This window comes from Nannobrachium achirus (assembly GCF_963921795.1).
Source record: "Nannobrachium achirus genome assembly, chromosome: 11".
NCBI lineage: Eukaryota > Metazoa > Chordata > Actinopteri > Myctophiformes > Myctophidae > Nannobrachium > Nannobrachium achirus.
Genome location: NC_137820.1, coordinates 12,918,940 through 12,931,030, shown reverse-complemented (window position 1 = coordinate 12,931,030; position 12,091 = coordinate 12,918,940). Strand labels below are relative to the sequence as shown.

The following is a 12,091-nucleotide window of genomic DNA, read 5'->3' as shown; positions in this document are numbered from 1 at the left end:
ATTTCACTGGTGTCAGGTTAATAAATCAAATAAAAAAATCTTAATTCACATACAACACACCACTCCATAAAATCAATTATTTTTATGTTATGAAATTACCTCAAAACATCTTTAAACATGTTTTGAGGCAATGTATTCCCATTTCCAATCTGACTCTCCCAGCAGAGTATACCTGTATTACTGAGTTTTGCCAACTGAAAGAAAACGAATAAAAACATTTTTTTATGTTAACAAAGTTCACGTCTGCTTCTGTTACCAGAAAACGTTGAAATATGAATGGTTCTACAGTACTGTCAGGAGTAGTAAGAAATGTTTCCTTTCTGCTTGTTTCAAGGCTGATTCTGTTACCAGAAAACAGTTAAGTATAAATTGTTCGGCAGTACTGTCAGAAGTAAGGTGACAATCTTTGAATCTGTGTTCTCTGTAAATAGCCAAGCTAGCAAACTAAAGAGCTCCATGAGTAAATGCTAGTTTAACTAGCCTTTGTGAATTGAATCAACTGCATGGCCTCAAATGTTAAAACTATGTTCTGGATTACACAGACATCGGTCAACAGGGTTGTGAAACGGTTTCCCCCTTCTCTCTTTCACTGGCTCCAGTTTTTGCCGGTGCAGTGACGTGACGTTATCCGATGAATTTGCTGTCATAGCTATGAGGTGTGGCCATTGCATTAGTAAGTTGGGGACGATGGGATTAAAGGTCTGCTTTTACATGGATCGTTTTGTATTCCCAAATGATGCCAACCAAAGGCTTACAGTGAGATGATCACAGATTGCAGTCAAGTGTTAAGTATAAGCAGTGGCAACTGGAGAACGGCATCTGGTCTGTGTCCATCTCCAATTTAGGACTCATCATGACTCTACGGTGAAATCCATTTTGATATCTCCTAAACTGGGTTCAAAGGTGAAGCTGTAAGACACTCCAGCGCTCCCGTCCCCTAAGCTCTCCCACGGTGACCTGAAGAAGAAGACACCCTGTCTTCTGTGCCGGCTCCACTCACAGGCACCCTGTGGAGCAGGAACAGAAAGTTAGAGTAAGGCATCGGTTACATGATAAATAATATACAGTATGGGTATTAATGTTCCTTGGATGAAAATAATGTCTCTACCGGAACAGGCTTGGTACATGAGCAACTGTGGCCCCATATACACGAATACAATACAGTCTTTTACTGTACAGACGGAATCGTCTCAAGAAATGTGTGTGCCCACATGAAACCACTGAGAACGACAAGACTGTCTCCAGAAAGCACCAAAACCACTGCAGTATATATGCCAGGCCTGTGAGTGGCACTGTAAAGCTGCCACAAAGCAAGCAAAAAAAAAAGAGAGCGATGTTATTTTTTTGCCTTCCTTTTCATCATTTCCACTTCTTGCTGACGGTGGTAGAGTGGGAGGGAGGAGTACACTTGGCAGTAAAAGCCCTATCGTGCTCACTCAGTAGCGCAAACGCAACATGTTCAATGTTGTTGGAGGGGCGCGTGTGGGTTAGAGGGAGCTGCAATGTCAGTTTCAGGAATTATGCGTATTCGGCTGTACACACGGAGACGCGAAGCTGGCGTCTTCAGATTGATTCACTCTGGGAGCCGGTTTCAAAGATGTGCGTATTCTGGCACCCAAGACGTTGGCTCCGTGGGGCAGAAAGGTCTAAAAACTATTAAGAACTTGTGCGGATTCACCTAAATTCGTCAAGCGTTTGTAATGCTGAAATGAACTCGGGAAGACTGGGCTGCAGTGTTAATATTACCTGTTCACTGATAGGTCCAGTCAGACCCATGCTGACCGTGATGTCATCATTCAGCTGGTACTCCATCCACAGTGCAACCCCATGACAGCAACCACTCCTGAAACAGACCAGAACAGACCAGTCCTCAAACTTTTCTTTACTTCTTTTGTTTTTACATAATGTAGTCCCTTTAGTCGATAAGTACATGTATGGACCCACATTTTGTGTGAGAGAGTAAAAAACATTTTAGTGAAATTAAACCTTTTGCCATTTTAATGGGTCATGGCAGCAGCTTAAATCCCCAGAGCCATAGCCATTAGTCAAGACAGGATGGAGGTTTATCCCACCACAGCCATAGTCACAGCAGGAAGAATACTATAACACCAAAGCCATTGTCTAGACAAAAAATGTGTTGTTTTACAGTAAATGCTCTTACATAATTAATTAATTAATTCAAACCTTTATTTATTCTCAAAAGACATTGAGGTTGCCCTCATTTGCAGTGTCGTCGAGATACATCACAGTACAATTTCATTTTCACATTATTTACATGATAAAACAAACAAAACAAACTTTCCCCTATCAAGTGATACAACTAAGGCTGTAACCGAACGTTCGTAGGTTCGAAGAATGCGGCGCTGACGATCGAATTAATTCGATCGTCCGTTCGGAAAACCCCCCCTGAAGTTCAAATCCTTAAAACAGGGATAGATTACAGCCTTAGATAAAGCAGTTGCAGACACTTGTGGCCTGTGGGTAGGTCTGCAATCAAAGATTTAAATTGACCGTATGTTATGGGAGAACACCATAATTACATTATTTTGTTATTGTTTAATTATATTTTGATTCTTTAAAAAAAAAAGTTTGAGTTGACTTTGTGTATACATAAAGGTGCCTTTCAATTCTCCGTACCTTATGAAGGGGAGCAATCCCTGACTGCAGACTTTCTGTTGAGGGACACACTGTGTGAAGTCAAAGGTCATGACCGCTTTGGTCTGGGTCAGAGCACGGCAGGGGTACTCCCACAGGGGGTGGGGCTCCGACTCACTGGACTCACGAAAGTCCAGAGATTTCTGAAGAGAGATGCAATGCATGGTGGGAGGGGAGACGTAAAAAGATACAAATATAGAGTGAAATAGACGTTAGATTATGATATGATTTCAGAAATAAATGTGTGCGGAAAGGGAACTTTAACAGTTATATTGTTCACTTAAACCAATTTTCTTTTTACGTAAAACGAATTGCAAAAATAGCAAATCGGCTGTTAAAAATAAATAAAATAGGGTGAGAATATCCTTTTTGGATTGCGTGCACATAACAATTCTACCACAGAACAGATATATTATCACTAAAATCACTGGATGTAACCTGACAACTGACAGGGAGTGGATTTACCTGAACCATCTCATCCATGGGTCTGACATCAAAGCCCTCACATGTCCCACATGGTGCCCTTATCCTCCATAGATCCTAAAAGAAATGTTCAAGGTGGAAAGGTTACGCCATCATGCTACCACGCAGTTCTGTGTGTATAAGGTACAGAGATGATTGGGAGGTCATTTTTGTGCCACCTACTGGTGACTGGTGATTCTGATTCTAATGTGTGAAGTGGCAGTGTTTTATAAAAAAGAAAATAATTTTCAAATATGAGGTATTAGCCTGACAAAACACTCAAATTGGCATTTGCAGAAGTCTCGGTCTCTACCTGGAATTCCACTGCCACCATGTGGAGGGTTGCAGCACAGGGAAGGATGGTAGCAGTGGGCTGTAGAAGTCCCACCAGGGCAGTCCGACAGTACCAGAAGAACAGGGAGTGCCATGGTAAGAGGCTGGTGCTGAAGTAGGGTTCACCCAGCAGTACTGAGATCTACAGGACAGATGCCACACAGGATTGTAAAGAGGCTGGTGCTGAAGTAGGGTTCACCCAGCAGTACTGAGATCTACAGGACAGATGCCAAACAGGATTGTGGTAAATTGTAATGAGGGGAATAATGTATGACAGAATATCTTATATTAGGCCTAGAATTATTGAATGCTTTAACCAGTGAAAAATAGCAGATCTACAAGCTCATAGCGCACGACAGTGTGAGCTTTTTGAAAAAGTCGTGAAAATGTGTGCAAATCTTTGAATATATGTATTTTCAAAGCGAACGTTTGTAACTCAAATTTTGCTTCTGGGTGGTCCCTGGAACTAGATATTTTGAGATGCAGGTCTTTTCACATGAAAAGGTTTGAGCACCACTGACACAGTAGTCTCTCAAGAACAGACTAACTGAGCCCCAGTTAAGTGAAAAGGACCTTTTCTTTGACGATGGCTGGCCAGATTGCTGACAAAAAACCTTAGAAGGATTCAAAAGACACTTATAGAATCGGGTCAAAATTCTAATTTTCACGATTTTTCAAAAATAGCAGAGCTTGTATATCTGCTATTTTTCAATAGTTAAAGCATAAAATAATGATACACAATAATGTGTACCCGTTCTAAATGGGTTAATAAATATTTGGTGGGTTCATTTTTTATCCCAAAGACAATCATGGTCCCCTCCAGACGTACCTGTTCTCCTCCTAAGTCACTACTGGTCAACTGCTCAGGTGTGGTGTCTAGCAGCTGAACCCCTCCTTTCATGGAGTTAGCTTCTAACACCTGAAGAATACATAACATATTAGTGTAAGAAGGACCTTTTGAGTTCGCCTGTATTTTGTAACTTTTCCCCCCAACATTGTTTAGTTAATAACATTACTCAATCGATTTAAACGATTTAATAAACCATGTCTATGATCTTTCCTGAATTATGCTTGGAAAATATAATTATTTCCTTTACCAAAATCATCCTATATCAACACACACAACATATAAGTCATACACATATTTGCCAGAGCCAAAGTTAGTATGTAAGAGAGAACAGTTTTAGTGTTTGGTTACTCAAACCACATTCATCTTTGATAGTAATTTAATTATGATTTACCTGTTCAATAACCTGTTTGGACATTCTAGAATGTTCCAAACTGTAAACCTGAATGGACAAACATAGGTACAATTTAGTGATCGGTCATAGTGAATTCAGATGTCAAATAAGCCAAACAGCCATTCAGATATGTAGATCATTCAGATAAAACAAAGTAAAACACTTCTGTGTTGGATACCTTCTTGGCTCCAAGCATGTGAGCGAAGACAGGGAGGAGGCTCCCATCACTGACTCCTAGACACACACTGTCTGTCTTTAACACCTGGAAGTGATACAAACCAAACCATATCAATAACACATTCACTAACACTAAGGCACTAAAGCCTTATAGTTTTGGATGACAAAAGTACAAATGCTGCTTAACATAGAACCACAGACATCTGTCACTTACGCTGCGTAGTGCACTGACATAGCTCTCTGTACGGTGCTGGTCATTAAGCTCCCCAAATCGTGGCCGTGTCCACACCAAGTGGGCCTGGCAGGTACAACAGGGTCGACATGGAGGTGCGTCAGTGTTTGTGTCCTCTTGGCTGAGAGGATTATCAACCAAAGGGTCAAAAAGCTTAGTTAAAACAGACAGCAAAAATAACTAGGCCAAGTTCACTCATTCCTCTAAAGGTCTAGAATGATGTTTTGGTAAGGTGCGAAGCCCATACAACATTTCTAAGACAATATGGAGTACTGTATGAATCTCAGTGTTTCAAGGAGCATGTGACGGTTTCATTGTGTGCAGTGTGGTGCACCTGTTTGACTGGAGGCTGTACCACAGGCTGTAATCATCATGGCAGACGGTGAGAGCCACCTCTTCTCCCTCTGTCACCCTCCTCTCTGTAGGCAGGAAGTAGACACTCTGCATCCAGTGGTCACGCCACTGAAAAAACAAAACAAAAAAAAACATCACATCCACAAGTTTCCAACATCCCATTGTGCATTGCGCAGAAGGTGGGCGGCAGTTCCAGCCCAGCAGCCGAGTGTGATTTACAAGCTCACGACGGTTGCATCTGCGATGTGACGTGAGCTTGTATGTCAGCTGTTCTCCGGATGTGTCCCACACATAATTCTACAGTAAATTCCCAAGGAAACAGGTGGATAGACATACATTGGGATTAATGGTACCCCAAATGTACGGGATAGTAGGCAGTAAAGACAATTACATTACATTAGGATGACATCAGTGATGGTAAAATATGACACCAGAAACACTGATAACATTCAGTAATTAAAAAAAAAAAAAACGTTATCATTCAATTTAAGCTGTCATGCAATATAATATACTATACAGTATATTGCAGTGGTTCTCCAACCTTTTTGGCCTCAGTACCCCCTTATACTGATTTATAAAGCTCAATATCCCCTTCCCCTGACTACAGCGTTTTGCTTCGAAAAAAGTTCATTAAAAGTCCAGTTCCAATGCCAATATGTTCAAAATAAACAAATAAACATTGCTTTCTAGTTGCACTAGTTAGGTTATTGAAGTAATTTGGTTTAAAGTGATCCCTGACTAATACCACAAATATGCCTCAATACATTATAATTGTCCTCTATAACTACAATGTAAAATTAAAAACACCTCAATTATTTTATTTCTTCTAGAAATAGCTAATCTTTCACTCAATAGGGGAAATGCCCGTCGCAAGTTGATGATGTCATAAATGTCAATTGTGATCTATCCCTATGGAATTTATGGCATGCATGTGAAAATAAAAACAAACTTAATACTTCCTATGGTTAATATGAGCATCAAATCAATATTTCAAATGTGTTTTGTTTTTTTGCACATGCATGCCATAAAAATTACACATGACATTTATGACATCATCAACTTGCGACAGGCATTTCCCCTACTGAGTGAAAGATTAGCTATTTCTAGAAGAAATAAAATATTTAACGTGTTTTTAATTTTACATTGTAGTTATAGAGGACAATTATAATGTATTAAGACATATTTGTCGTATTAGTCAGGGATCACTTTAACAACTTACATATGAGCAGGTTCACACGAAGTCTGTCAATGTCTTATCATTAACCATAACAGTAAAATACATATTTCCATTTAAAAAGAAAACATTCTCATGTATCCCCTGCAGTACCCCCTTTTGAGAAACACTGGTATATTATTGCATACAGATACAAAAAATAATAATATTGTATAAAAAAGCAGCAGATGAGTGGTCTCGTGTAATATTATAATATTTTGAGAAATGTATTTTAGATTTGCATGAACTCAACTGTATGCCATACAAATTCAAACAAAAAAGGGTTTAATTTTCACTGCATGCGTAATATTCTAGATACATTGTGCATGCAGTGAAATATTCAAACCCTATCATATATTATATGAAAGTTAAAATGTTTTAATCATATTACAATATTCTAATTATTTTAGATGGATCTGTATATATAGGCTATGTTTTCCAGGTAAACACAACACCACGGTATCAAGACACAAACTAACCGGAGCCGTCTGAGCATCTGGGTAGGTCCAGCTGGGAGCCATGGAGCAGACGATGGTTCCGCTAGGGTCCATGTCGATGTCCCACCAGGATATGACCACCTGCGCCCGCCCGCTGGACTGAGCCAAGAACCGGGAAGAGTACGTTTGAGGAGCGCTGCTCACTGGCTTACTGAAGTCCACACTGACAAGAATAGTGTAAAAAATATGTTTTTGGTGATAGAAAACATGTTGGAAACCAAAGAAATAGCACAAAGTTTAGCAATCTGTGATTCTGTGTGTGTATTACAATGGAAGTAGACATCGGGTACAGACGTACAACTGGAAGCATAATCAATACTTTGCTTTCTCAGGCCACGTTTACTCGACAACGGTCTGTAGAGAGAACGCAACATGTCAATGCGTTCTCACATTTTAATCCAGTGTTCAGATCGAGACTGAAAACGATGTAGTGTACACATCAGGTCGCTAGGTGGGAGTGACCCGCTATCTGGAAGTGTGTGACATCATGTCCTTACATAATGGCAGCGTATGCTCCACTGCGCTCCACTGCTGTCGGCTTTGCAGCGTCAGTCATTACATCACACATTTTGCGGTTTCCCTGTAACTCGCCCGTTTAGATGGAAACGCAAGGGGGATCGTTTCACAGATTTTCACTCAAAAATCCGGATTTACCATCTTCCGTTTTCAACCCCCAAAAATGCTGTATGAACAGGAGACACATCCGACATTTCATTTTGCGGTTTTCTCGTGGAAACGGCATAGTATAAACGGGGCCTGTTGTCGAGGAAATGAGCATTATGCGTGACGTCAACGGCATGACGTCACCTTCGACTATAAATGTCACTGAAGACAAGAGATTAGCAGTAGATAATCACTCAACAATTTAGAGTTTAAGACAGATTCTACGATGTACTAATTAGGTTAGTTTATTTATAAGATTAGAATCTCATCATTTACCATATTACTTTTACCTTATTTACCAGAAGAACTTAAAACCGAAGACTACTTTAGTAAATTGAATTGAAAAGGGGCTTTAACTTTATCATCAGTTTAAAGTTATTCAAAGTCTAGGCATTGGCCCCTGACTTCTATATTACCAGATTCAAGTGAGTTACTATTACCAGCGACCTCACCTTACCTAAATACAGTCCACCTATTTTCTATTACTTTACCATACCAATACCTTATTTCCCTTTCAGGGCCTCAGTCTCTCACCTGAACATGGTGCAGAGAGGACCCAGGGGGGTGAAGCTGTCAGGGGTCACTTGACTCAGCTGGATGTCACAGACTGAATGGGCCCCAGCGCAGGAGGCCACTGTGGAGGGGGGCACCAACCTCCTGTTCTCCACCGCTATGGGCTGCAGCTGAGCCCAGCTCCACAACAGCTCTGACTCAACCAGCTGGGCATAGATGGTAGCCCGGTGGGGCACAGCCTCACAGCCCTCCTATGGGGGAGAGGATATGTTAACAATTAAGCATATGAACTCTAAAAGAAGGAATTTATGAATATTTCCAGATTTGAGAGAAACTGTAATTAAATATGTCATGTATACATCACTTCAAATGATAAGACAGTGCCATCATAAACAAAACATACAAAATCACAAATTATGACTCATTCTCAACTCTTTTTTTCCTTCATGTAGACCAGTGGTTCTCAACCTTAGGCTCAGGCCCCCCAGGGGGGTCCCCAAATTATTTAGGGGGGTCCTCATATGATTAACTTAATGTGCAACATTGTTTGCTCACTGAACAGTAAACAGACCAACATAAAGTGTAAGTGCATAGAGGGTATGCACATTTCTAAAGTGACAATTTAAGGACCTTTTAATACCTCTAAAATGACAAATTAAACATTGGCTAAATTGTCTGATATTAGAGGCAGAAATTGTGAAAATAGCCGATCTACATGCTCACAACGCCTTGCGTTATAGAACTCTTAGTGCTCGTAGGGTGGGGGGTCCCCAGTTCAAATATGATTTTTTGGGGGTCGCGGCCTGAAAAGGTTGAGAACCACTGATGCAGACAGACAGACAGACAGACAGACAGACAGACAGACAGACAGACAGACCAACAGACAGACAGACAGACAGACACATACTTGAACCAGGTGCTGGTGGGCATGTTCATAACTGGGTAGAGCTCCTTCTCCTATCAGTTCAGTATCAAACAGTTCTGTGACCAGGATGTTGGCTCTCGTTTGCATGTCTCCATCTGTGATCAGTCACAAATACAACACATATTTCATCATTGCTGTTGGGAGGAACATTATATATTCAAAACAGTTACTTTTCAGGAAACCGAAAGAATAATTAGCTAATACTGTTCATTGGTTAAATATAAATATGTATAAAACCCATAGACATAGACATGACTACTTTCAAACTGGGGTATTTATTTTTGGGCATGTTATTATAGGCAGTAAAAGTAAAAATAATAATAATAATACAATTCTGAATTGAAAGTGTGTACATGTGCACATTTATGTTGACTCTGACCTGGCCCCACAGTGACTTCAGTGGAGTGTTTGTTGATAATCTTGATTTTGTCAGAGAATCCATTTTTCTCCACAATGCACTGGGCCGCCTCAGCCATGGGCTTGAACACCTGGAGACAACATTAGCCATGCGTTTATACAGTTGATGAAGGTGAGCTGACACAGAATCAAACATGACATGACATCAGGGACGTGCAGAGAATGTTAGAGAGGCAGGGGCTAAAATGCCTAAAGGGCGTTTTGGTGGAAATATCGAAAATAGCAGACCTCCAAGCTCGCAACGCGTTGCAGAGCTTGGAGGTCGGCCAATTTAGGTGCTTGATACCACGCTGAACTAAACATAATCAAGTCAATACTGGAGTATAATGGCGTAATGTTATGGATTTCAGGTATGTCATGGAAAGGAGGCATTTGCATTTCTTTCACCATAGTAAAAACTGCCTTCACTGCACTTTGTACAGACATATAAAGGGGCAGGGGCTCAAGCCCCCTTTGATGTCTATGTATGCACGTGCCTTCATGACATACCGTATGAACAGTCATTGCTAAGACCACTGATCCATCAGCAACACCTCCAACACAAGACGACTAGGCTCACCTCCACAGCATAACAGAAGTCAGCCCCGGCAGTGAGCGCCATCATGGAGAGTAGACCTGTTCCTGTCCCAATGTCTAGAACAATGACTCTCTCACCCCGTGCCTTGACTCTGGAGACGGCTGCCCGGATTCCCTGGTAATACTTCACATTCTGGAAGAGAGAGAATTTTTTTTTTTTTTTCATTTTCTCCCTAATACCCCATATCTCTGAAAAGCTTAACAATATACTGTATTTTAATGGCAGTTTATAGTGAATTTTAGGAGAATCTGTGGATAACAATAACTGAGGGAGGATGTGATATAGATAGAAGACCAACACTCACCCTATCATGATCATGCAACATATCTGCATAACAGGACCTGAAAGACAGATTTTCTATCATCAGAAATTGAAAACCGTTAATGAGCAACCGCTCGCTCAGGTCTGAAGTAAGTATACATGTGGATGTTCAAAACATGCATACTCGAGTATACATGCTTTTGCTATTGATGATATCCTCTGCATACTAGTACTGTGTTCTATCCATCTGTCATTCAATGTTATATGAGATACATAAAGGTTTCCTGTGTAATTAAGCCGAAAAGCTTATAGGATCTCCTTTTAGACTTTTAGTTGACCTTGTACCAGTGAACTGTACTATCATGATTCATGAAACTGTACCTTTTCCTATGCAAAACTTCTAATAAAGTCTTCAATCAATCAATGCATTTGGAAAATGTTTTGAAATATTTTAGTATATTTTATTTTAGAGTCTAAATTATTTCAAAACATTTTCCAAAAAATGATTTCTTTCTTTACATTTTGGGAAAAAATCAGCACACTATTCCTGTATCGAACCAGTTGAATGTCAGGTGTGTTTTACTTGCAGGAGGGACTGTCACTGTTGAATGTTAATGATGTTGTTAAAAAGTATGACAGAGCTTGAATCTGACTGCCGATTAGCCTATAAACCAAAACATGCCAGCCAATCATCACACATGAACACCATTGACCAGTGGTGTAAAGTAACTAAGTACATTAGATATAGTACAATTTTTAGGTATTGTTACTTGGGTATTTCCAGTTTACAGCACTTTTACTCCTACTCCACTACATCTCAGAGGCAAATATTAGACTTTTACTCCACTGCGATTATTTAAAAACTTTAGTTACTAGTTACTTTGTAGATTTTTATTTATGTGAATACTTTGTCCACCTCTGTCCAACACGCAGACAGACAACATAGCTAGCAGCACATTGCTAACGTTACCTGGCAATCTCTTGGTGATAGTCGTATTCCTCGCTCTCCTCCACCCAATCCAAAGCACCCGAGATCGGGTTCGCTCGTCCACAGAAAATCTTCATCGTCCCGCAGGTAGCAACAAAGTCAAGTTGCAATTTAATAAATGTATGAGGATTTCCTTCAAGCCTAATCTAAATAGGATTATATTTAGGCTTAAACCAGCATTGCTGCTATGGGGGCAGACATATTCCTGGCAACTACGTCAGTTAGTCACGTGACAGCCACTGACAGACACCAGAAGTGGTTGTTTTGACTATGGTTTTGACCCAACCATTCATTTTAACCATAGCCGGGGATCCAGTCCCTCAAAATGGGAGGGGACCTGTGATGTTCTGCCGCACTTTTTATTTCTGTTTTATCTATTAGTTTGGTCATTAAGGTCCACAGAATGAGAGGCCTGCTCTGCCGGAAACATCGCGAAAAAAAGTTATGGCCATTTGTATATTCACTGTCCCATTGACTCCACTACACAGGAAAGGAAATATATTAGAAACAAGAAAAAATCTGCTTTAAGTAGCACGTGAGGGGTCAAAATGGAGGGTTTTCATGATTGTGAATCCATTGCAAG

The 12,091-nt window shown here is 40.3% G+C and overlaps 1 protein-coding gene across 1 annotated transcript; it reads right to left on the bottom strand.

Annotated features, from left to right (window-relative positions):
- Window positions 1–147: 147 nt before the first annotated feature.
- prmt7 (protein arginine methyltransferase 7) lies at window positions 148–11,685 on the bottom strand. Its single transcript, XM_080737828.1, has 17 exons — window positions 11,491–11,685; window positions 10,564–10,600; window positions 10,242–10,391; window positions 9,645–9,753; window positions 9,248–9,360; window positions 8,362–8,591; window positions 7,147–7,327; window positions 5,435–5,562; window positions 5,083–5,221; window positions 4,870–4,953; window positions 4,692–4,739; window positions 4,280–4,369; window positions 3,431–3,592; window positions 3,121–3,195; window positions 2,638–2,798; window positions 1,747–1,843; window positions 148–1,007 (listed from the first exon to the last, which is right to left on the bottom strand). Exons 1-17 carry the CDS (start codon window positions 11,583–11,585, stop codon window positions 852–854), a joined length of 2,055 nt encoding a protein of 684 aa, XP_080593954.1. The 5' UTR covers window positions 11,586–11,685; the 3' UTR covers window positions 148–851.
- Window positions 11,686–12,091: the final 406 nt, after the last annotated feature.